General features: G+C 42.4%; 1 protein-coding gene across 1 annotated transcript in view; it reads right to left on the bottom strand.

The window, feature by feature from the left end:
• Positions 1–10,557: 10,557 nt before the first annotated feature.
• FIBCD1 (fibrinogen C domain containing 1) overlaps positions 10,558–26,944 on the bottom strand; it is a 229,332-nt gene continuing 212,945 nt past the window's right edge. The window contains exons 5-6 of the mRNA XM_073600470.1: positions 22,111–22,290; positions 10,558–13,468 (exon numbers count right to left, since the gene is read on the bottom strand). Coding sequence (XP_073456571.1) covers positions 13,209–13,468; positions 22,111–22,290 — 440 coding nt within the window. The 3' untranslated portion in view covers positions 10,558–13,208. The remainder of the gene's footprint in view (positions 13,469–22,110; positions 22,291–26,944) is intronic.

Genomic DNA, 26,944 nt, shown 5'->3' with positions numbered 1-26,944 from the left:
TGGAAAGAAAGCCGGTAATTCTGGTAGCCCCAGCGTGGCCCAGAAGGTCCTGGTATGCAGAAATCTTAAAAATGGCGGTGGAGGATCCATGGTCCCTTCCACTATGGCCAGACCTACTCTCACAGAAGCCGATATTCCATCCTACCTTATGAACGCTAAATTTAATGGCTTGGCTATTGAAATCCACATTCTGAAGAAACCTGGGCTTTCCGGGTCAGTTATCTCTACTTTGATTAATGCAAGGAAGCCAGTTTCCAGTACTATATATTATAGAGTCTGGAGGGCTTATGTTTCCTGGTGTGAATCCAAGGGTTGGCACCCTCGGAGGTATATCGTAGGCAGAATTCTTGCCTTTCTACAATTAGGGGTAGAGATGAAGTTGGCCTTGAGTACTATTAAGGTCCAAGTCTCAGCTTTATCGGTCTTATTTCAAAGACCGCTTGCTACACATTCTTTAATCCGGGGTTTTATGCAAGGGGTGATGCGGATTAATCTGCCAGTTAGATCACCTTTGAACCTTTGGGACTTAGTTTTGTCAGTGTTACAAAAACAACCATTTGAATCGATACAGCATATTCCCTTAGTCCTTATGACAAGGAAGTTAGTGTTCTTGGTTGCTATATCCTCAGCAAGGAGGGTTTCGGAATTGGCTGCTCTTTCTTGTAAAGAGCCATACTTGATTATTAATGAGAACAGGGTGGTGTTGCGCCCTCATCCAGGTTTTTTGCCAAAAATGATCTCAGGTTTCCACCTGATCCAAGATATTGTTTCAGGGAAGAGAAGTCACTAAATTGTGGTGAGACGACTGCTCAGATCCGGAAGACTGATGTCTTATTTGTACTGCCAGAGGGTCCTAAGAAAGGACAGGCAGCGTCGAAATCCACTGTCGCTAAGTGGATTTGGCAAGTTCTAATTCAGACTTATGATTTAAGGGGTAAAATTCCACCTTTTCAAGTCAAAGCGCACTCCACTAGGGCTGTTAGTGCTTCTTGGGCAGTGCGTCACCAGGCCTCCATGGCTCAGATCTGTAAGGCTGCAACTTGGTCTTCAGTACATGCATTCACCAAGTTTTATCAGGTGGATGTAAGAAGGCATGAAGATATCGCTTTTGGGCGCAGTGTGCTGCAGGCAGCAGTATATGTCCTCAAGTCTGGGGGTGTCCTACGGTTGTGTCTCCCTCCCCTCAAATAGCATTGCTATGGGACGTCCCACATAGTGATTACTATGGTGCTCTGTGTCCCGTGATGTACGATAAAGAAAATAGGATTGTTATAACAGCTTACCTGTAAAATCCTTTTCTTGGAGTACATCACGGGACACAGAGGTCCCGCCCCTATTTCTGGGGTTTAGGTATATTGCTTTGCTACAAAAACCGAGGTACTCCTGGTAGGAGGAGGGGTTATATAGGGAGTGAACTTCCTGTATTGGGTATACCAGTGTCCATCACCTGAAGGTGCCTATATACCCACATAGTGATTACTATGGTGCTCTGTGTCCTGTTATGTACTCCAAGAAAAGGATTTTACAGGTAAGTTAAAAAAAAAATCCTATTATTCACCTTTAAATGTGCCATTACATTTAAAGGCGATTATACCCTACTCTAACAATCCATTCAAATATACATCCAATCTGGCAAGCCCTTGTACTGCGCAGTTTATGGTAGAGCTAAACTAGGCCCATACATATACTCTACCAATTTAAATCCATGATATTTCTAACTGCTAATCTTCCCAGTAAAACCATGGATTATATTTAAAATTGATTTAACGTAGAGATGTAAGGTTCCAATTAATTGCCTTTCCTTTTGATTGCTTTTGAGAGTAGAAATGTAAAGGATTGCCTCTGTTCACAAAAAAACCTGACAGATCGAGTAAAAAAATATGATATTCACATGCATGCTGTGATTTTAACAGCAGCAGACGGTTAACGTTTCCACCACGTCAGATCAGAGCAATTTAGACTGGATCGAAAGGGGATGCTCGAAATTGATCAAGCATGAACAAAAATACACTTGGATTTTTTATAATTATCAAGTCAATCGTTTATTGTTTAATCTAATTATGTATGTGTAGCGCTTACCCGCGAAGGAGCAGCTGATTTAATTTGGGTCTTTGTCGTCACCCTCTTACCTGTATTTTCACCATATATGGGACTTAGAGTCTGTATTAGGCCTTACGCCCGCCAATGTATGCACCAGTCACTTTGTTATGTTTCCAATGCTTTATTGCAAAACTTTTGAAGAAGTAGCAGTAAAGAGGTAGAAAGGGAGTTGCAGGAGAGTTCAGATACCTTATGCAGATCACTGAGGAATTTGAGATCCTAAAGACAAACACACCTTCAGTCACCAGATGTTGCCCACCCAGATAGGCCTCTCTCACTGACCTAGCAGCCGGAATGGTGCACGGACGAAAAGTCTCTGCCACAGACTTGAGAAGAACAAAATGGTTGCACAATCCTCTGCCACAGGATTTAGTAGTAGTTGAACGATCCTCTACCACAGGACTTCGTATTAGATGAACAGCAAGACACAGTACCAGAACCTTTAAGCTGACCCGGCAGTACTGTGAGGCAGGTTGGTTAGGTATAGGTGCGTTCTCCAAGTAAGTTACCAGGCCCTCCTGAGAGACCAGCCTTCATCCTGGCTCTCTCCAGCAAGGGTCCTCCCCTGGATCTCCTCAGCTTGGCCCGGCTTCTTCCTAACAGGCAAGACAGCCTAAGGACCACCTCTGCGGTAGTAGGCCCCAGACAGACTTCTGGGCCTACCTGTAGTCATATAGCCTCAGACCAGCATGGCCCCGAGGCAGGAGAAAAGTCACCACATACCTTAGGCCAGGAGGGCCAGGAGGTAAGAGAGAAACAAAAATGGCGTCTGTCCCTTAAGTACCCTCTCCCAGAATGCACAGCGGTGGACCATTTCCACTGCGCTGTTTCCAAGAAAGAAGAGCACTCAATACACTTCAGCCTGTTGCTCTTCCAACACTGGCCCGTGGTGACAACGACACCTACAGACAACAGTGTGGAACTACACACAACACAGCCAATACTGGAACAGAAGCTAATTTAGCCACAGATTAAATCTGAACTATATACAGAACAGATAACCCCCTAAATTTACATGCAAGCGCCTGATCAACAGGAGCAGGGGCGTACGTATGGCTTTCCTAAAGGTGGTTGTATAATCAAGAGGTAACGTGTTTGGCCAGCTTGACACCCTTTTCGAATGAGCGGTATTATATGTCCCACTTTGGTTTTTCCTCTTTTAGCCGTTTTCTAAATGTGGTTAAAATGCAGTGTTTAGAATAATCGATTGATATAAGTTTTTGCGCACTAGAAAACTAACTGTTGGATTCATACAGACATCTTGGCTTTGCTGCAGGCAGTTGTGTTAGAACTGGTGATAACATTTCTAGAATCTAACATCATTTCAAAGCCAAAAGTGTAAGTGGATTCTCCAACGTCTTACAGCTCTCAACATCTTGCTAAGCTCTTTGTCTGCCTCGTAAGGTTTTATCTGAAGGGGACTTTTAAAGTTGGCAGCTTAATCCACTCCAGATGGGATCTGGGTGCTGCCCCACTGCTCTTAGACATTTCTTTACCCACACCAGCTGACACCCTCATTAAACGAAATCTCATCGGTACGAGTATTACTGGAAACTGTTTCCTAAATAGTCAAACTCTCAGCAATGCTCATTCACCTGCTTTAAAATGCCTTAAAGGGGAAGTTCACATTTAGGTAAATATAATCTATTGACTTAAACACATCCTTGTGTGGCTAAAATGGACTAGTTCAAGCATTATTACATCAAAATGGATCACATGACATCCCTAATGCATTAAATAAATAATCTTTAAGAGGAAATTGTTTTTTTAAGATGATTCTGTGCTTGCAACATGTTTTCTACATGTAGAAGAAAAAAAAAAGAAAAATGAGAGATTATTCCTACATGTAATACCTCTGGGTGCACAGACATAGCATCCCAAATAGCAAGGATAGCTTGCCACAAGTTTCATTGACTCCAGTGTTTGCAGATGCAGACACAGTGGGGTTGATTTACTAAAACTGGAGAGTGCAAAATCTGGTGAAGCTCTGCACAGATGCCAATCAGCTTCCAGGTTTTTTTGTTTTTATTTTTTTGTTACAGCTTAATTGAACAAGCTGAAGTTAGAAATTGATTGGCTACCAAGCACAGCTACACCATATTTTGCATTCTCCAGGCTTAGTAAATCAACCCCAGTATGTCTTACACTAATTTCTGTGGGGGTTCTGGTTGTGCACAGACACAGCATGGCTCACAAAAACTTCTTTGAGGGTACTGGTATGGGCACAGACACAACATGACTCGCAGTGCCTTTGGTAGAGCTTAGGACAGATGCAACTTATCTCGCAATGAATCCTCTGGGGTGGGCACAGACACAGTATGACAACACTGTGAGCACAGACATCGCATGACTCCTGTAAGAAGGGGAATAGATGCAGCATTACCATGTTGAATCCTGTGGGGAGGGGCACAGACTCAGCAAGACTAACACTGACTCCTCTGGGAGTGGGCACAGACTCAGCAAGACTAACACTGACTCCTCTGGGAGTGGGCACAGACACAGCATGACATATATTGACGCCTCTGGAAGTGGGCACAGACACAGCATGACATATATTGACGCCTCTGGAAGTGGGCACAGACATGGCATCAGTCACATTGACTCCTCCAGGAGTGGGCACAGACATGGCATCACTCACATTGACTGTGGGGAGGGGCACAGGCTCAGCATGACTCACACTGACTCCTATGGGCATAGGCACAGACACAGCATGACAGAACTAACTTTTCTGGGAGCAGATGTTGCTCCTACAGCCAGTGGAGTCTCAAAGGAGAAATATTTGTAAAGGTGAATCATACCCCTTTTTAAGCGCTTTAGCATGCAGAATGACCTGGAAACTCAGGTGCAGAGATCTCATTGCCTATGTCCATTAGATGCTTAAACAGTAATATAGTTAAACTGGGGACAGCTACCCAAAACGAAAAAATCTATTTTTAGTGGAAGTAAAATTCTAACAAACTGAGGACGGCCATATTTGTCATTATATGGTTGTACAGCCTTCTTTTGATTTACCAAAACTACGTAAATTGAAGGCCTTTTTAAGCTACATAACTTGAAGTCCTTGCTAAACAATCAACAATTAATAGTTGTTTGTAGAGTTATTGGAGAACATACAAATCGGACTGTAACATTTATGGTCATCGACTTGAATGTTGCTAGATTAAATCTGTGCACCAAATCTATTCATTTTATGTATTATCTATTTCTCTTATAAACCAAAACTAGTGTAGCACAATCAATATAAACAATGAAACAATAATAAAAGTCCAAACAATGTGAAGAATCCACCATAGTGGCAGTTCATAGAATTATTAATTCATATTATCCGTTGACTTCAGTGACCACCATCCCTAGCTGGAATGGCTGCTCACCTCCAGATAATGACCCCACTACAGAGTCACACACGCCTGATATTTTTGTTTCTCAGGGAGCCACGGGAAAAATTAATCCTCCTCCTGGTGTCCCTGGACAACGTTGACCTGCTCCTGGGATCTCAATCATGTATGTCCATAAAATGACAAAGGCAAACCATAGTGCTCTCTGCTGCAAATATGTGTTAAAACTATATGTAGCAATGTGGACTACAATTGCAAAGTACGGCTATTCCCTGTCATTTCTATGGATCGTATTGTCCCTCTAGTGCCCAGCGCCACCAATTGACATCATATTTGTGGGCCAAACCAAAGGAATTGTGGGATTAGTAGTTCCTTGGAATGGCTATTCCCCCGCAAGACTATACACCCGGACTACATATCCCAGGGATCTTTGCTACCATCGGAGAGATTGCTGGAAGAACATAAGAGGCCAGAGACCCGCCCCACGATCTATTCTTCCTGGGCCTTGTGTGTGAGGGGCCTCTCTATACAGGGAGAGTGAGGTCGCAGCCTACCATGCGGTGCACAACATTCCAGCCCGGCCGAGAAGGGCATATCACTGCTTGCTGGCCTTCAGACATCCATCTAGCGTCACTCAGCCGTCAGACAACCCGCACTCCATGCTTCGCATCAGGTGTTCACCATGAGCGGATCCATTGTAAGGACACCTCTCCAGGAGTCGCTGTTAGGAAGGCATCTGATTGGCCTGGTCATTGGTAAGATGGCAATTGCCCACCTTTGCAAACCTTTCTTTGGTGCTTCACCGGGGCACTGTGTACAGACAGCTTTACCTTGAGAATACTTAAGTGCACTCATATTTGAACTCTGTACATAGACATCTTTAGCTTCAACCAATTCAAGAAATACCATTACCTTGTTATTGCACCTTATTGGATATAGCTAATGAGCACCGACTGCCGGTGAAAACCATCAGACCTGCAACGGGAACATTGCTGTTATTACTGCTTAAAGGGCCCTTGTACCATTCTTGTTTTTGCTTGATCTCTCATTAGGATTAAAGTTTAAAATAGGCCGGCCTGGGTTTCCCTTTAGAAGTACTGCCAGAATTAATGCTTAACTCTTGCTTATCCTTTCAGGTCATGTTCAAGTGGTAATTCATTGTACATACGTGTATATTATATTCTGTTATTGCCACACTGCTTTAGCTTGTATTATTTTAGAGGAATTCTTCTACTGATCTAGTATTATTATTCAAAGCTCAGTTGATCTATTACTGTGCAACAAGATGTTCTCTGAAGTACTCCAGTAAAAGTTATTAGAATATAAATGCATTGAGTTGTTTGGCTTATTACTTCAGGTGGTGCAAAGATGTCTGAATCCAGAGTGTCAGGTGGGTTGGAATGTTTATAAGGTCATGGTGGTGCAGATGAGCAGGTAAATCCAAGCAGTCCCCAAAGGGGGTCATGCTACATATACACAGGGATTAAAAATACTCACATAAGTATGTGAAAAACATGCATATCATCAACTCTCCACATTGATATAAAACAGAAAATACGTCCTGAATGGCAGCACTTCACATCTGGTTTAATATTATTGTGTTGCACTCATTTATGTGCTTAGTTTGAATATTGTGCTGATTCTATTTCTCTTGTCTGTTACTGGTATATCTGTACAAATTCTATGAGTACAAGGTACCCACTAGACCCCGTAGAAACTGATCACATTTTGCTGAGGACTAGATACAGCAGTCAAGTAGTATAGCAGCTATAGTTATCGAAAAAAATGAAAAAATGCTGAAAATAAAATTCTGTTTCTAATGCAGATTAAGGTGTTTGCTACAGGGCATGCCAGGCACTTTGAGAGCTTGTTCAAGCACAGGAGACAATATAGGTAATTCATATTTAGTAGATTTTTTTTTTCTGCATTGCAACTTTAAAATTTATTAAAGCTTATTAACAACCAAAACTCTTTAAAGCAGTATTAAACCTAAAACTAAAAATGTAAAATACAGCAGCGTACGAATTATTAGATGTGGTGTCTGCATTCGTTTTCTTTTTTTTTTTTCTTTTTTAGGCATTTTCCCCCTCTTTTTTCACTTGGTGATCTGGCCAGTAAGACACCTCCTATATTAGAGCGCCTCCACTCTGGATGAAGGAGTACAGGGGGAACCTTTGGACAGCAGCATTGTCAGTCTGGGGGGAGGGGGGTGTTACATGTACTAGCAGATTTAAATACACTAAACAAGTTGAAGCCAAACTCCAGCTATTTTTTTATAATCAGTTACAGAAACCGTTTTTTTTTTTTTTTTTTTACCCATTTGGGATGAAGGTTTTACATAAAAGCGGATCATTGTAAGCACTGTCAGTGGTAAATGGTTTGTCTCAGCTCTGTAACTGATGCATTCTGCTGGACAGCTTGTTCTTTTGAAAATCAACAGACTTGCTGACTGGCTCAGCAGATGAAAATAGAAGAAAGAAAGCCTTAAAATCAGCACTAATGCAGCCATCGCATCCAAGAGTTGGTGAGCTATATAATAAAGTTTGGATAGAGCGTTGAAGGGTTTTCATTGATGTCTCTCTGCTTACTGAGGAGTTTTCAGGGTGTCCCCGGGACAGGAAAGGAATTCCTCTTTATGGGGACATAGACAACAATAATAGCCTGACAGAGGCTCCAACCCTTCCCCGATATACTAAAATGGCATTTCTATTCTTGCATTTGTGATTTTTTGTGTTTTTGTTTTTTTGTTTTTTGTTTTGTTTTTTATACACTTATTATTACAACTATTAATTTTTCATAATTTTTTTAAATTTAATACTATCACGGGCGCGAAAGTATTGTTTACCTATTTCTATTCTTTGCATATTTTTTTACAGTGATTTCCCCTCACTTCCTTTCTAAGTGTTAAAGGAACAGGAAGTCAGGAGATACGTACATTCCCACCAGAGACACAGAGAGCGATTAAAAAAAGGCAAAATATTCTAACCCTTACCCTCTGTATCCAAAATTGGAAAAAAGTTTTACCCGGTGCTGCAGAGAATTGAACACAAACTGTCCTAGAAAACAGTAACTCCCAGCATGCTTTGCTTTGGTTGATTCTACAGATGACGTCATTTGCTACTTTCCACCACAGATGGGATGTATTGCTTTAGTCATAGCAACACGCGATTACATGAAATCTAATTATGCATCACAGTGAGAGAGAAAGAAAACACGGTACACACACACTGCAATAAGTCATGTATCTGTCAACATACCTTTAATTTGCACAAAATCGTTTTCACCTAATTTGAAAAATCCTCAAAACACATGTAATACTGTGTAGAAAAAAAAAAAACTGCTAGATTTATTTTTCAGAAACCATTGCAAAATCCTTGGTGGTATCATCCATTATAGTGCTAATTTGTTGTGCTATGTAGAGATGAAGCTCACCAATTAAAGAAATCGTAGGCAATTTACAGTCTGGGGGATAATCAAGGAACCGCTGTAGGTTTGTAGGAGCTTCGTCTTGGTCCCTAAACCCTGCCACCATTTTTGGTCAGCCGTCTACTGGTTATATGTGATCTGACTGTAGAAATAAACAAACTGGCCTAGGAGTCCCACTCTTTTTCCTGTTTCGTATTCTCCCTGCCATTTTAACAGCTGTCCCTAGCTGAGGTGTCGAGCGAAAAAAAAAGAAAAAATTAGCAAATAGACCAAACAAATAATCTCGTCATTCTTTAGGCCTAGGTGACACAGTCATCATCTATCACTTGTCTCTGTCCAAGATGATTAAGCAGAGAGCTGTCTCAAAGAGCTTTATCATCAAGCTCTTAGCCCTAACCTCAATTTGGGCTAGACATTTCTTGCATCTGCTCAGGTTTTTAAAGACCTAGAAATATATACAAGCCTAGGAGTCATGAAAAGGCACCTGCATAAGCTTTGAACATTTTCCCAGATAGCAAGCAATTGTGATGCAAATTTGAAAATGACTTGCTAAGCTATTGCTAGACTTGCCAGGCTTCACAAGTTTGTTGCACAATTGCAGCAAGTCTGCATTGCATGACTACAGATCAACTTTCTTTGCAAAGATTAAGCATGTCTGCTGCAAGTTCTGGTTCAGTTGTGTTGTGCAATAGTCATCCCACCACAGGGGGCACTGTGGCTGAATTTTCATGCTGTAGACTTGCAGAGCTCTTACTGTGGACTCACCACTGCAACCTTGCTCTTGCTAGAGAGTCGCCATGCAAATTTGCTACAAATTGGAAAAGTGTCAACTACAACTTGTGCTTGCAGTGCTCTGCAAGTGTACAACTTGCCAATGAAAATGTGTAGCAAGTTAACAAGACTTACAATTCAACACTGCCACAAATTTGTACCAAGTTATCCTTGCTATCTGGGTTATATGTAACAGCTGCTGTCCTGACATGATGGATCCCAAAGCCTTGCTTGTATCATGGCCATTGTTTTTCAAGTTCCACACTGACTAATGCAGTTATATATTCATTAAAATGTAGCTAATCAGGATCACAACATGTGCTGGCAGTGAACATGCTGAAAAGAGGAGAGAGCAGAGGGATAACCACCTCTATTTGCTGCTTCTCCTGCCTTATCTATTCAGCAACTGAGGGTGTGCCCAGATCCTGTTGCAGCTGCAATGGAGGTCCCAGACCTGCCTATGCTATTTGACTGGGTTGGCGGCATCACAGAAAAACTGGAGGAAATTACACGTTCTACAATTTTGTCAGTAAATTGATGTATTTAAACTGTGTGCTTAGCTATCTGCCCAGAGTTCAAATTGAATCTGTATGGAGACCTGAATGGATGCTGTTCACATAACCCAACCCCACACCCACATACCTGATTTATATGGTAAAAAAGGGCAAGAATAAAAGATTGTAGAATATAAAATACTTCTTACCCACCTTCCTTCTGTGCCTCTGTATTGAGGTAACTTAGACCTCTAAAGCTATGCCCCTAGTAACTTCATCAATAATGCTGATGAACAGAGGAATATCTATGGTTTGGTTAGTTTCTGGCAACCTAAATTGACTTGTCCCTTTTCTTTAAAGCCTCTTGAGTCTTACGATTTTAAAAATGACCATAGCCACAGTAGCCTTTTACATTATTATTATTCGAAGTGCCCTATAATAATCTTATTTCTTCCAAACCTATTTTGTTCATTTTCTGTCTCTGTATTTCTTTTCTACTTCTTCCATCTGTGCATCTCTTCCTCTATAGTTCTCTGTATTTGTCACATCGAGTGCCTTTTCCATCTGCCTCTCTCTTCCCATCTGTGTCTCTTCCCTTCTCCATCTTCCCCCCTCTACCATAAATGCTGCCTCCCCACATATTTAATTCAATCCCTTCTCCTCAGACCTTTCTCCCCATTTACATCCAAGTCCCAAGAGACCCCTCCTCTCTTTGCACCTGTTCTTCATTCTCGAGATGTGCAGCTGACACCAGCTCAGGTGTTCCTGCTGAGTTATGCCTTCGTTCACGACAAACGAGAAGACTTCATGCTCATTTAACCAAGACATTAAAAGCAAAATCATTCTACACGTCAAAAAGAAAGGAGGGGAAGAAGAATAGTTCACCAATGCCAAGCTAGCAGCTTTAATGAACAGACTGTTAATGCCACTCTCTGGGCATTACCAACCAAACTTTGTCATGGTCCATTAACTTCTAGGTTATATACGCCTAGATTCCTTTTAATTTACAAAACACTACAGCCTAGGTAGCGAAAAGATAAACTGCTTGAAATATGCTAATGATTTCACAAGGAAGCCACACGAATCACACTCTCATTACTATCTGCCTGGCTGTACAGGCATGGGGTGCAGGACCTCCTGGGGGTTTATTGATGTCCCTTAAAATAACAGCTTGCTTCCTCAGGAGCAAGTAATTGTGACTGGGAAACAGCCTCCCCTAAGAGTCCTTCCACTGCAACACCTTAATCTGTTTATGAAAATGACCAACTAATTATGAGGATGTGTGCGTCACCACAATGAGAACAGCAGAGAATGTTTAGCACACCTTGTTACAAATCGCCTTTCGTCTTTGGTAATTGAGACTGTGCTGATCATTAAACAGCTGCCAGGCTGACATAAAGGAACCTGAAATGTTTGCTGAAGAGATGTTAGGAAACCAAATCAGGCTTTGAGGTGATAATATCGAAGGTGATATTTGTATGGGTGTTTTAGAGATTTGTGTCTTGGAGAAAGGTTCCATTCAAGCTGACATACATTCTACACAGCTTGGGAATTTTATAATAAAAACTTTTTTGTCAAAAGTTCTACTTAACTAGGAAGCCATGTTTTGGTACAGCATTTTGCACTACTGTCTTGCAATCCTGGGTTCCCATAAACACCTTGATGTTTTAAGCTTTGTATGGGTTCTATCTCCTTTCCACAGTCCAAAAGCATGTTGAAGTGTTCCTGACTCCTGCCTGAAATGGCCTAGAGCAGGGGTGTCAAACTGTGGCCCTCCAGCAGTCCAGAACTACAAGTCCCATCATGCCTCTGCTTTTGGGAATCATGCTTCTGTCAGCCTTGCAATGCCTCATGGGACTTGTAGTTTGGCAACAGCTAGAGGGCTGCAGTTTAACACCTCTGCCCTAGAGTGTGCTTAAATTTACATGATTTATTTTGAAAGAGACTGCTATGGATGATTTTATGCTTGCCTGTGCTATATAAAGGGTTTAAAAAAAAACATGATTCTGCCATGTCATTCTGGATACACCTGCTTAAGATGCTCTAAACGATAGTCACCAAACTCAGTCCTCACCAAAACACAGTTATCTTGGACAAAGTGTGCACAGTTTTCAAAAAGAATTTTAAAAAACTTATAAACCAGCAATTTAAGAATCAAATATTTATCACAAAGTCTTTTTGGCTTGGCACCTTAAATTTTCCTACCCTACACAGCCTGTGCCAGAACATGTGTTGCCATTCCACCCACATGCCACATGAACATATAGGTCATCTGTCTGACAGAAGACGCAGCATTCCAAAGTCTGTTGCTGCACTGAAATAATCAAGCGGACATCAGAGACAAGGCAGCTGTGTCGAAGACAATGTTGCAGGGATGTAAACATGAAATAATTCCAACTCCACTAGTCACCAAAAAAATAAGAATAGCAGAAACAACTGACAGGTATTGCGGGTAGTGGAAAGGACCAATAATGCCAAACGCAGCTTGCGGAGAAAATATTAGTCAAAAGGCTCCACAAAGTCTTCACTCATCTGTCAACAAAGGGATCCGGGAACACAGAGGAAGGCATTGTGTGGCTGCAATTACGGGGTGATCTTGGCTACTAACACTGTATTAAAGAAAAAACTTTTCACCTAGAACACTGAGAAATATAATTGGTGAACATAGATGTCTTGGTTCCAGTCAACATTGGAGTTACAAGTTAAGTAGATAACAATGTTTGTGCCTTTAATAAGTCCCTCCTTTCTCAATATGGGAATTGGCTGAGAGACATTGAAGTACAACCAGAGATGTTGGTGCAACTACACTTTAGTATTGTGTTGTTGATTAGTCGTCAAAACGGCTCCATTTTTTTGAGTCCAGTTCTCCAAATTTTATTGTCGGATTATCCTGGCAAACTCCAATACGTCATCTTTACAATATATTCAGAAACTCAGCACTGATACATTTTTGTGCAATAGCTTTGAGAAGTGCTGAAAAGTCTTTGCTTTTTTTTTTTTGTCTCCCATCCAAATAAGTGAGCGCAAGATAGCATTTCTCCCTTAAAAAGCCCCCCCCCCCCGTAAAGAAACAATGAGAAGATCACTTCTCTTCTCGTAAGGGGCGAATCTTCATCTCTGTGAATTTAAGTGAATATTGCCAACCTGTCCAAGAGGACCACTCAATGCCATCAGCATAGGAAGCGTGGTGCCCACGAAGATATTGCCCATTCAGGTTTGAAGTGTGGCAGTTGCGGTACCACCAGGCTCCATGGTAGAAGCTGGCGCAGTTGTTCTCGGAGTGGTCGTTGTCCATGTCTTTGGTGGTGAATTTCATTCCACTGTGCTTTCCAAAAGAATCTCCTAAGTGGCAAGAAAAGAGGGCGCCATTATGATATTCAAAGACAACTTGATTTGTAAAGTAGAAAAAGAAGAAGTATGGATTAAATAATTTCTTTTGTAAATATTGGTACTTTTGTGAAGAAAGAGGGTAAGGGGTGCTACATGGTGTACTTGGTTTTACCAATTTGTGAGCTTGAAAACCATAGGTGAAAAATACTTATAATGAAAAGGTAAACTATAAGTGCCCTTTAACTGCCATCTACTAAACATCTGCATGCAGGAAACTGAATATTGTAAAATGCTAAGTGTATTGCCAGTGGTAGAGGGAAAAAAAACTCTTGCCCATAGCCCTTGAGCAATACAAAAAGCCAATTGGCTACCTGGGTGGTCCGTTTTATTCCAATCGACTTAATAAAACATCTGTTTTTTAAATATAAAATATTTATTCAGCCAGCAACCAGCAATCAAGTCGAATGTTCACTCCTCCGAGGAATACTTTTTTGAAAGACCTTTCTTAGACAACTGTTACTGTAAAAATGAATATGTAGGGTTTTTGAACAGTTTTCAGCAGGTGAACAATATTTTGAATGCCTTTTGTTCCAATCGCTGAACAATTGTATACGGTAAACGTTGGGCATTTTTTTCTTTTAAAGACGTGGTACAATATTATCTACCATTGTTCATTGCATGTGCATTTTTTAAAAATATTTTACTTTGCACTCATTCTTTTGACAAATTGGCTAAAAGTCTTAGGTGTAGGGGAGGCCTTGGAGGAAGCTTTGTGCAAATCAACCCTGAAGGAGCTTACAATCTAATATCTGCAGTAAAGTCATATATCCAGTCTCTTTTTTTTTTTTATTAAACTGCAAGGAATTTTTTTATGTGGGTTATAGGTCACCTTCAGGTGATGGACACTGGCACTCCCAAGACAGGAAGTTCGCTCCCTATATAACCCCTCCCATACCGGGACTACCTCAGTTTTTTCGCCAGTATCTAAGGTGTTGGTCACGGTTAAAGATGTGCTATGAAGAGCTCCGCTGGAGCAAGCAAGCTATGTAACCAGATCCATTTAAAGTGCCATTGAGGCCAAAGTGGATGATACCCGGGCCTCGTAAAGGAAGTACGAGGTTTTGCCTGTAACGCCTCTCCTTGGAGGGCTGGACCCTGGGATCCAGTGCTTTGGTCATGCATCAAATACCATAAAGTTTTCTGGCAGGGTGCTATACAGGTCCAAGGGAGTGGAACCCCGATAAACAGGGACCCGGTCCTTGAAGGTTTTCTAAATGTAGCCCGCCGTGATGGGTGTAGGTTGGGACTGTCTGGTTACAAGCAGAATCCTACGGCGGGGAAAAGGTAAGTGAAGAATCCTAAGGAACTCTAAAATCCTCCGCCATATCTCGCTCAGTGTCAGCAGGAGACAGATGCTTCAGTCAGTCAGTCTCATTGCCACCCGCTGGGGGGCAATGCGGTCCCCCCCTTTCCCGCAGGGAATATGGAGCCTACGGCGGACGGCTCGTGTCCCCCCCCCCCCCTCAGGGGTCACGGCGGCTCCTTTTTCTTCCTCCTCCTCCCTCCCCCTATACCGGATCCATCTGAACGGTGCGTGGGATTTAGCCATTTTTTTTAAAGAGCAGCGGGGGGAGGGAGGTGGTCATGGCATAGTGCGATGGCGCGCGCGCGTGGCTAGCATTACGTTCTTCACACGGTGCAGGCACATGGTTGCTGAGTGCATATAAGCCTCTTGTAAAGATATACCTGTCTAACGGAGGGACACAGGAGCAGACTGGGGACATGTAAGCGGGACACAGAGGTGGTGCATACAGGCATTCCCAGGACACATTTACTCAGCATCAGGCTGAGCATTAATAGCAGCATTTAATTGCTAGACTATAGCTCAGCAGTTGGTGTGTTTTTTTTCATTAGTACCTCTGCTTTTGTGCTTAGGACTATGCCTTCCAGGAAGGGGGGCACAAACACCTCTAAAAGGCGACCAAAGACATCGCCTTCGGGCTCTGAGGATCCTGGTCACCCCTCCACAGTGCCATCCTCCCCGGAAAAAACAGAAATGGCTGACCAGGGTGAGCCATTGGGACTGTCAGGTGTTGCATCTGTTTCCAACATTTCACTGACAATCTCTGTTTCTGACACTAGACTGGCTGTTGTCTCAAGGGGTGATCATGGACATCCCCATGGAGGAGCAGGGGTTTGGATTTTATTCAAACCTCTTCACGGTGCCAAAATCAAATGGAGATGTCAGGCCCATTCTAGATCTCAAAGATCTAAATCAGTTCCTGAATATCTGCTCCTTTCGCATGGAGTCAATCTGGTCAGTAGTTTCCATCCTCCAAGGAGGAGAACTTTTGGCTTCAATCGACATCAAGGATGCATACCGGAATGTTCCTATTTTCCCCGCTCACCAGAAATATTTGCGATTCGAGGTAGAAAAAGCACCATTTTCAGTTTGTAGCCTTGCCTTTCGGGCTAGCTACTGCACCCCAGGTATTTACAAAGATTTTGGCCCCTCCTCTGGCCAGACTAAGGGCTCAGGGTATAACAGTTATAGCATACCTAGACGACCTGCTGCTGGTAGACTGGTCGGTAGCCCGCTTGGACCAAAGCGTGGTCAGCACAGTCAACTACCTGGAATACCTAGGTTGGATTCTCAACCTAGAGAAATCTTAAAGCCAAGAAGAAGGCTCGAGTACTTAGGTCTGATCATAGATACAGCCCAGAAAAGGGTATTTTTGGCCCAGGCAAAGATCAGTGCCATAAAAGAGCTGGTCCAGGTGGTCAGGACAAAGAAAGATCCTTCCATTTGCCTTTTGCATGAGGTTGTTAGGGAAGATGGTGGCTTCTTTTGAAGTGGTTCCCTGTGCCCAGTTTCATTAGAGACTGTTGAAAAAATGTATCCTAGCTGCTTGGAACAAAAAGGTCCAAGCCCTAGATTTTTCAATGTGTCTGACTCCAAAGATGTGCCAGAGCCTCAGTTGGTGGTGGATAGCCAAAAATCTGCAGAGGAGGAAATCCTCCTTATCAGTTACCTGGGAGGTGGTAACAACGGATGCCAGCCTTTTGGGTTGGGGAGCATTCCTGGAAGAGGCAACTGTTCAAGGGAAATGGTCCAGAACTGAAAGAACCTTGCCCATCAACACTCTAGAGATTCGGACGGCACGGTTGGCTCTGAGGGCCTGGACATTCAAGTTGCAGAATTGTCCTGTCAGGAGCCAATCCGACAATGCCACAGCAGTGGCTTATAGTCACGCAGCCCAAAGAGAGGTGAACCATATCCTAGCTTGGGCAGTGAAACATGTGCCTTGCCTATCGGCAGTCTTCATTCCAGGAATCGAGGACTGACAGGCAGACTTCTTGAGTCGCCAGCAGTTGTTCCCGGGAGAATGGTCTCTTCACCACGACATCTTCCTGGCCATATGCCAAAGATGGGGGATCCCGGACGTAGATCTATTGGCGTCCAGGTTCAACACGAAATTGGACAATTTTGTGTCAAAGACAAGGGATCCACTCGCATGTGGGACAGATGCATTGTTGACCCAGTGGGATCAGTTCTCACTGATTTATGCATTCCCCCCTATTCAGCTGCTACCATGGTTTCTTCGCAGGATCAAGCAGGAAAGAAAGACGGTGATTATTGTAGCCCCGGCGTGGCCTATAAGATCTTGGTATGCAGAGATTGTAAAAATGGTGGTAGGGAACCCATGGATCCTACCACCACATCCAAACCTGCATTCGCAGGGACCAGTATTAAATCCTACCTTACAAACTCTAAGTTTAACGTTTTGGCTATTGATACCCACATTCTGAAGAATTGCGGGCTTTCTGGGTCAGTGGTATCTACCTTGGTTAATGCAAGGAAGCCAGCTTCCAGATTCATACAGTCAGGTCCATAAATATTGGGACATCGACACAATTCTAATCTTTTTGGCTCTATACACCACCACAATGGATTTGAAATGAAACAAACAAGATGTGCTTTAACTGCAGACTTTCAGCTTTAATTTGAGGGTATTTACATCCAAATCAGGTGAATGGTGTAGGAATTACAACAGTTTGTATATGTGCCTCCCACTTTTTAAGGGGCCAAAAGTAATGGGACAGATTAACAATCATCCATCAAACTTTCACTTTTTAATACTTGGTTGCAAATCCTTTGCAGTCAATTACAGCCTGCAGTCTGGAATGCATAGACATCACCAGACGCTGGGTTTCATCCCTGGTGATGCTCTGCCAGGCCTCTGCTGCAACTGTCTTCAGTTCCTGCTTGTTCTTGGGGCATTTTCCCTTCAGTTTTGTCTTCAGCAAGTGAAATGCATGCTCAATCGGATTCAGGTCAGGTGATTGACTTGACCATTGCATAACATTCCACTTCTTTCCCTTAAAAAACTCTTTGGTTGCTTTCGCAGTATGCTTCAGGTCATTGTCCATCTACACTGTGAAGCGCCGTCCAATGAGTTCTAAAGCATGTTGCTGAATATGAGCAGATAATATTGCCCGAAATACTTCAGAATTCATCCTGCTTCTTTTGTCAGCAGTCACATCATCATACAAGAGAACCAGTTCCATTGGCAGCCATACATGCCCACGCCATGACACTACCACCACCATGCTTCACTGATGAGGTGGTATGCTTTGGATCATGAGCAGTTCCTTTCCTTCTCCATACTCTTCTCTTCCCATCACTCTGGTACAAGTTGATCTTGGTCTCATCTGTCCATAGGATGTTGTTCCAGAACTGTGAAGGCTTTTTTAGATGTTGTTTGGCAAACTCTAGTCTGGCCCTTCTGTTTTTGAGGTCACCAATAGTTTACATCTTGTGGTGAACCCTCTGTATTCACTATGGTGAAGTCTTCTCTTGATTGTTGACTTTGACACACATACACCTACCTCCTGGAGAGTGTTCTTGATCTGTCCAACTGTTGTAAAGGGTGTTTTCTTCACCAGGGAAAGAATTCTTCAGTCATCCACCACAGTTGTTTTCCGTGGTCTTCCGGGTCTTTTGGTATTGCTGAGCTCACCGGTGCATTCTTTTTTTTTTAAGGATGTTCCAAGCAGTTGATTTGGCCACACCTAATGTTTTTGCTATCTCTCTGATGGTTTGTTTTGTTTTTTTCAGCCTAATGAAGGCTTGCTTCACTGATAGTGACAGCTCTTTGGATCTCATATTGAGAGTTGACAGCAACAGATTCCAAATGCAAATAGCACACTTGAAATGAACTCTGGACCTTTTATCTGCTCCTTGTAAATGCAATAATGAGGGAATAACACACACCTGGCCATGGAACAGCTGAGCAGCCAATTGTCCCATTACTTTTGGTCCCTTAAAAAGTGGGAGGCACATATACAAACTGTTGTAATTCCTACACCATTCACCTGATTTGGATGTAAATACCCTCAAATTAAAGCTGAAAGTCTGCAGTTAAAGCACATCTTGTTTGTTTCATTTCAAATCCATTGTGGTGGTGTATAGAGCCAAAAAGATTAGAATTGTGTCGATGTCCCAATATTTATGGACCTGACTGTATATTATAGAGTCTGGAGGGCATATGTTTCCTGGTGTGAATCCAAGGGTTGGCATCCTCGGAAGTATGTCATAGGTAGAATTCTTGCCTTCCTGCAATTAGGGGTGGAGATGAAGCTGGCCTTGAGTACCATCAAGGGTCAAGTCTCGGCCTTAACGGTATTGTTCCAACGACCACTTGCTTCGCATTCCTTGGTCCGTATTTTTATACAAGGGTTAACATGGCTTAATCCGCCGGTTAGGTCACCTTTGAACCCCTGGGACTTGAATTTAGTTTTGTTGGTATTACAAAAGCAATCTTTTGAGCCAATACGGCATACTCCCTTGATCTCTTTGACAAAGAAGTTTGTTTTTCTGGTGGCTATATCCTCTGCAAGAAGGGTTATCAGAGTTGGCTGCTTTTTCTTGTAAAGAGCCATATTTCATTATTCAAAAGGACAAGGTGGTGTTTCATCCTAATCCAAGCTTTCTGCCTAAAGTGGTGTCAGGCTTTCATCTAAACCAAGATCTTGTTCTACCTCCTTTTTTTCCAGAACCCTGTTCTACGGAAGAAAAGTCACTACATTCTCTTGATGTAGTGAGAGCAGTCAAGGTCTACTTGAAGGAGACTGCTCAGATTCGAAAATCTGATGTTTTGTTTGTGCTGCCTGAAGGTCCTAGGAAAGGACAGGCAGCGTCGAAATCTACTATTTCTAAATGGATTTGGCAAGTGATTAGTCAGGCTTATGGTTTAAAAGGGATAATTCCACCTTTTCAAATCAAAGCGCACTCCACCAGGGCTGTTGGTGCCTCGTGGGCAGTGCATCACCAAGCCTCCATGGCTCAAATCTGTAAGGCCGCAACATGGTCTTCAATCCATATATTCACTAGATTCTATCGGGTGGATGTAAAAAGGCATGAGGATATCGCCTTTGGGCGCGGTGTGCTGCAGGCAGCAGTATAGGTCCTCAAATCTGATAGTGCTCTGTTTCTTTATGTCTCCCTCCCCTCAGATAGCATTGCTCTGGCATATCCCACATAGTAATTACTATGCTGCTCTGTGTCCCGTGATGTACGATAAAGAAAATAGGATTTGTATAACAGCTTACCTGTAAAATCCTTTTCTTGGAGTACATCACGGGACATAGAGGTCCCTCCCCTCTTTCTGGGATATACGCATTTTGCTTTGCTACAAAAACTGAGGTACTCCTGAGATGGGAGGGGTTATATAGGGAGTGAATTTTCTGTCTTGGGTGTGCCGGTGTCCATCACCTGAAGGTGGCCTATAACCCACATAGTAACTACTATGCTGCTCTGTGTTCCGTGATGTACTCCAAGAGGATTTTACAGGTAAGCTGTTATAAAAATCTTATTTTCACACAACCACAGGAATATCATATAGCTTCCTTGAAGATTGTGTCAGTGGTAAAATAAAACTCAAAGCCTCCACATTCACAAAGCAGCTTCAAGGTTGAAAGCAGTGACCTTCCAAGGCTAGATCTCCAACTGCTAAGTGTTTTAGAGCTGCTCCTTCAAAATGCAGCAAATACCTGATCAGCAGCTGCCTAAGTGGGAAATTCATTGATAATGCACATCCTTGTTATCACATGAAAATGAAAAATGCATTTTAAATACAGCTAAATCAAAATTTTTAGTTTTATTTTTGGATATATTGAGGTACAGTTAGAACCCCTGTAGTAGAGCTGCACGATTAATCGTTAAAAAAAAAAAAATCACAATCTCAACACCCCTCACGATCTTAAACCATTTCCACGATTCATGTAACAAGTGCAGAGCCATTCTCTGCTCACAGCTGTCCAGCATGCTCATTTGACAGAAGCCAGTTGTAAAATTGACTTCTGTTGGATAAGGACCCGAATATTGTCTGGTTTACTGTACTGGCTGATTTCGACCACTATGCAGCCCCTGTGTATGGGGCTTTAAAAACTCACTGTATCAGTTACAATCTGACTATACAATCTTTGAACAATCTCCTTTGACCAAAACTTTGTAGTACAAGAGCCAATTTAAACTATCCACTTAATTGATATCCAGTCAGGCAAGCCCTTGCATTACATCATTTTTGGTAGATCTAAGATTTATTGTACAATCAGATTGCAACATATATGGTGATCTTAAGATGGGAATTCACTGGAGGACAAGAAACTGTCTTAACCACTCCTTTTTCTGTGTACAGTCTTCCAAATTTTATTGTCAACTCATTCTGGCAATTGCCAGCATGTCATTTTTACAATACATTGGAGTTCTCATCACTGTCTATTGTCACTGGAACAGAAAGTGCTGAAAAATCCAAAATTGTACAATTCTTATTGGAACAGAAGGTGAGGGGAAATCTTCAGATGGGGGACCCTGCTCATTTGACAACTGCCTGAAAGAAATGGAAATTGAAGAGCCACACCAGTGCTAAAAGGTTCAGATATGACTTTATTATAATAAAAGTCAGGGGGACAATCAAAAGCGTATTCAAATGTGTTCTGGGGGTCCAAAAATGCTCTCTTTATCAGAGCTTCACTGAAAAAAATGTAAATGGGCTAGAAGTGAGCTGAACCTTTCATGGTATTTTCTTCCAGGTTTTGTCAGCAGCTGGTTTGGCAGCCCTAGTACACCCACAATGTTTTCAATCAAGCCCTGATGAAGCAGACATTTTTAGACCCCTAAAATGTGTTGGATTTCTCTTTGGATTGTCCTCACCTTTATCTGGACCTTTTAGCAGTGTTCTGGTGCTTCAATTTACAGTTTTGTTACATAACACTACAAACCAAGAAGACCATGAAGATCCTGTGGGGTGTAGATACAGCCTGCTTGACAACCAGACTATTTAAATCCACAAATAGCAATAAGATAACCTTATAGATCCAGTGCTATTTTTCTACTTTCCTCAACTGTCTGAGAGGGTATGTTCTCCATCTGTCGATGTTTCCTCTCATTTTCTGTTGCATCTCTGGCACAGGAAATGAATGAAAATCTTCCGAGTAGGACACAGATCGCAAAAAGAACTGACTATTGGTTTTCGACATACTTTAATATATATATATATATATATATATATATATATATATATATATATATATATAAAATTATTTTTATTTTTTTTTAGGTAACCCCTCATAATTTTGTGGAATGCACCTACCTGCATTTCCTGAGTAGTCCGACACTGTGAGAGGGTACCCATCTTCATCAGCGTTAACAGAGTACAGGCCAACGCCAAACGTGTTGTACTGAGCATAAGCTGTAGAGTTTTCAAAGTCAGTCAGGTCAATGCGGAGCTGGTAATGTGTTTGCATAGTCAATAAGTAAAGCCGCTGTAAGCCTAGACGGTAAGGAGAAGAGGAGAATGATAACCGTGCTTTGTCATACAGACAATTTTACAGACAATACAGACAATAAAAACGCAATAGTGGTGTAAAATAAAACAGGACATTGTTTTAACATGAACAGATGTTAACTGTCATCTAGCACTTTTTCATGGAGCGTCTAATGCCGCGTACACACGGTCGGACTTTTCGTCTACAAAAGTCCAACGGACGCCGACGGACTAAAGCTGGCTGGTAATCCGATCGTGTGTGGGCTTCTCCGGACTTTCAGCAGACTTTTTCAGCCTCAAATCCGACGGACTTTAGATTTGAAACATGCTTCAAATCTTTACGTCGTAACTACGACGGACCCCGAAATCCGCTCGTCTGTGTGCTAGTCCGACGGACAAAAACCCATGCTAGGGCAGCTATTGGCTACTGGCTATGAACTTCCTTATTTTAGTCCGGTGTACGTCATCACGTACGAATCCGTCGGACTTTTGTGTGGTCGTGTGTAGGCAAGTCCGTTCGTTAGAAAGTCTGCTGCAAGTCCGCCGAAAGTCCGCAGGAAGTCTGTCGGACAGGCTGTCGGACTTTTGTAGACGAAAAGTCCGACCGTGTGTACGCGGCATAAGAGTTCCTCACAAGGTGTTTTTATTGCTGTTTGTGTATCTGCTAGATTTACCCTCACTTCCTAATCCCCTGTCCCATGGACAGAAAAGGAAGGGAAGTCTAACCATGCCACAAATAAAAAAGAAAAAACTTTTAAGTAGAGAAATCTGCCCAGTAAGGTTACAGACATTAATAAAACCTGTCAGAGGCTCTAATTCTTCTCCACTATGCTAAAAACAAATTGGGCCACCAGGCTTCACTACAAAACCAGATTTTTCATACCCCTTCTTCAGACATCAGCTTCCCTTGATCTATCCAACCTATCTACATGGTTCTGTGACACTGCTTGGTCCTGCTATGGTGTAACTAAAGGTAAAGAGTACACAGGGTTCTCATGGATACAGAGCGAGGGCTCCAGAATGTCAGTTCTGAGCAGAGAAAACATTTTTTTTTTCCATCTTTCTCTGGATATTGTAATTCTTGGATCAGGGTCTGGAGTCTACAGGCTTTGAAGAAGCCTCCAATCCTGTGTCCAATCTTACCTAAGACCCACAGGCGTAGTCTGTAAGGGAACAGACAGAGGCCCTAGTCAGTGGGATCGGTCAGCGTGTGGACAGGGCCTACTCGCCCTGTACATGGGGACTATACCAAGTTGTGGGGCTAAGGTTGGGGCCAAACTGCCCCACTGATGGGGAGCACTCTGTGGACATGCTCACTATTGCCTGGGACCAGGCGGGGCTGCGGTCATGCAGAGATCAGCATTAGGGTGGCACCCTGCACTTAAAAGTTAGCCGTCCACCTTGCACAGTTACACATTAACTTGAGGCTCTTCACCATTAGAAACACTCTTCACATGACACTGTACACCTTCTCTTCCGCATGCAGCATTTTGAGGGGGACACTGTGAAGCCTGTGCCCCACTCTACCAGCCCAGCTATTCTGCCACCTTACTCCCAATGATGGAATAAATATCCTGCCATGAACTGGACGCAGCTCTCTACACATATACAGTGCCTTGAAAAAGTATTCATAACCCTTGAAATTTTCCACATTTTGTCATGTTACAGCCAAAAACATAAATTTATTTTATTGGGATTTTATGTGATAGACCAACACAAAGGGGCACATAATTGTGAAGTGGAAGGAAAATGATAAATGGTTTTTCACATTTTTTTTTACAAATAAACATCTGAAAAGTGTGGCGTGCATTTGTATTCAGCCCCTTTACTCTGATACCCCTAACTAAAATCTAGTGGAATAAAGTAGTGGAGAAGTTTAATGCTGGATTAGGTTATAAAAAAAATATCCCAAGCTTTGAACATCTCACGGAGCACTGTTCAATCCATCATCGGAAAATGGAAAGAGTATGGCACAAATGCAAACCTACCAAGACATGGCCGTCCACCTAAACTGACAGGCCGGGCAAGGCATTAATCAGAGAAGCAGCAAAGAGGCCCATGGTAACTCTGGAGGAGTTTTTATTAGTTGTGCACTCAACAAATCTGTCCTTTATGGAAGAGTGACAAGAAGAAAGACATAGTTGAAAGAAAGCCATAAAAAGTCCTGTTTGCAGTTTGCGATAAGTCATGTGGGGGACACAGCAAACATGTGGAAGAAGGTGCTCTGGTCAGATGAGACCAAAATTGAACATTTTGGCCTAAAAGCAAAATGCTATTTGTGGTGGAAAACTAACACTGCACATCACCCTGAACACACCATCCCCACCGTAAAACAATGTGGTGGCAGCATCATGTTGTGGGGATGCTTTTCTTCAGCAGGCACATAGAGGTGGTCAGAGTTGATGGGAAGGTGGATGGAGCCAAATAAATAAAGGGTAATCTTTTCGACCAAACTTGTCCAACGGAGCGAATCCTTCGGACAATTCGACCGTGTGTGGGCTTCGTCGGACCTGCAGCGGACTTTTTCGGTCGAAAATCAGACAGACTTTAGATTTGGAACATGTTTCAAATCTTTCCGACAGACTCGAGTCCGGTTGAAAAATCCGCTCGTCTGTATGCTAGTCCGACGGACGAAAACCGACGATAGGGTAGCTATTGGCTACTGGCTATCAACGTCCTTATTTTAGTCCGGCTGTACGTCATTACATACGAATCTGTCGGACTTTGGTGTGTAGGCAAGTCCGTTCGGAAGTCCGTCGGAAAGACCGTCAGACCTTTGATGCCAAAACGTCCGCCCGTGTGTACACGGCATTAGAAGAAAACCAGTTTGAGTCTGCAAAAGACTTGAGACTGGGGTGGAGGTTCACCTTCCAGCAGGATAACGACCCTAAACATACAGCCAGAACTATAATGGAATGGTTTGGATCAAAGCACATTATGTGTTAAAATGACCCAGTCAAAGTCCAGACCTAAATCCAACTGAGAGACGCTCTCAATCCAATCTGACTGAGCTTGAACTATCTTTCAAAGAAGAATGGGCAAAAATGTCACTGTCTAGATGTGCAAAGCTGGTAGAGACATACCCAAAAACATTTGCAGCTGTAATTGCAGTGAAAGGTGATTCTACAAAGTATTGACTCAAGGGGGCTGATTACAAATGCACACCACACTTTTCACATATTTATTTGTAAAGAAATTTGAAAACCATTTATCATTTTCGTTCCACTTCACAATTATGTGCTACTTTGTGTTGGTCCATCACATAAGATCCAAATAAAATACAAAGTAAATATGAAATGTTTTTGGTTGTAACATGAAAAAATGTAAAAAATTTCAGGGGATATGATTACTTTTTCAAGGCACTGTATAATTAACTGTTTACGCCGTCAGACCTGCAGCTAGGTCCACGGGGTCTATGTAATGTGGATTCTGTCCCGAATGCAGTAAGGGCACCGACCCCATCGCTACAGAGGACCCATCACTTATGCCCGGTACCTCTCTCCCGCTGGCTGCTATAGCATTCCCACCAGTCCTGGTAACCCATAACAACTGCATGTTAACAAGACTTCCCACCATATCCTCTGCATTGTTAACCCTTCCTTGGTGGCACTCTTGCTTCTCCTCTTCATCCCCATTGATCTTACAGGAGCTATTCTTTTTTTTTTTTACGCCATGTACCTTCATGCATCCATTTAGATAAGCTTCAGACCAGGAATTTAACCATTAATGAAACTTTACTGAGCATTTAGTAACACAGTTCAATAGCACAGTGTGTACTGTGAATGAAACAAAGTCCTAATTGTCTAATGCAGGCTGCTCTGGTTCATACTTTGACCAATGGAAAGTCCATTTTGCTCAGGTCCAGTAATGACAGGTTCCTAGTTCCAGGGAAAAATTCTAGCAGGGTGACCCAGAAGGGGGCCACGTGTTCCAGTAGGACTACATGGCACAGCAGTCCTTCCTCTATAATCCCATGTGGAAGAGAGCCCAGACCCTGAGCCCTCCTCTTGTAATTTATAAGGCTTACAACGGCGGTGAGGACCTAATAAAACCCGGTAAAGATCTGAGACCAGATCTTTGCCTTCCCCCAGTCAAAGTATCTCCCCCACAGTGAGTAAGCACAGGCCAGGCACATGGTTAACCCTTTAATCACCCCTGATAACCCCTTCCCAGCCAGTGTCATGAGTACAGTGACGTGCATATTTTTTAGCACTGATCACTGTATTGGTGTCACTGGTCCCCAAAAAGTGTCAGGTGTTCGATTTGCCTGCAGCAATATCGCAGTCCCGGTATAGGTCACTGATCGCCACCATTACTAGTAAAAAATAAATAAAAAGATCCCATAGTTTGTAGACGCTATAACTTTTGCGCAAACCAATCAATATACGCTTATTGGAATTTTTTTTTACCAAAAATATGTAGCAGAATACATATTGGACTAAATTAATCAAGAAATTTGATTTTTTTTTTTTTCTAGCAGAAAGTAAAAAAAATTGTTTTTTTTTTTTTTGTTTTTTTTTTAATTGCCGGTCTTTTTTTGTTTATAGGGCAAAAATAAAAACGGCAGAGGTAAACAAATACCACCAAAAGAAAGCTCTATCTGTGGGGAAAAAAGGACAAAAATGTAATTTGGGCAGGGGGAATTGTCAGTTAAAGTAAC

The sequence above is a fragment of the Aquarana catesbeiana genome, linkage group LG09, assembly GCF_042186555.1.
Source record: "Aquarana catesbeiana isolate 2022-GZ linkage group LG09, ASM4218655v1, whole genome shotgun sequence".
NCBI classification, from domain to species: domain Eukaryota; kingdom Metazoa; phylum Chordata; class Amphibia; order Anura; family Ranidae; genus Aquarana; species Aquarana catesbeiana.
The sequence above is the reverse complement of the archived record's forward strand: the minus strand, read 5'-3'. Positions and strand labels throughout refer to the sequence as shown.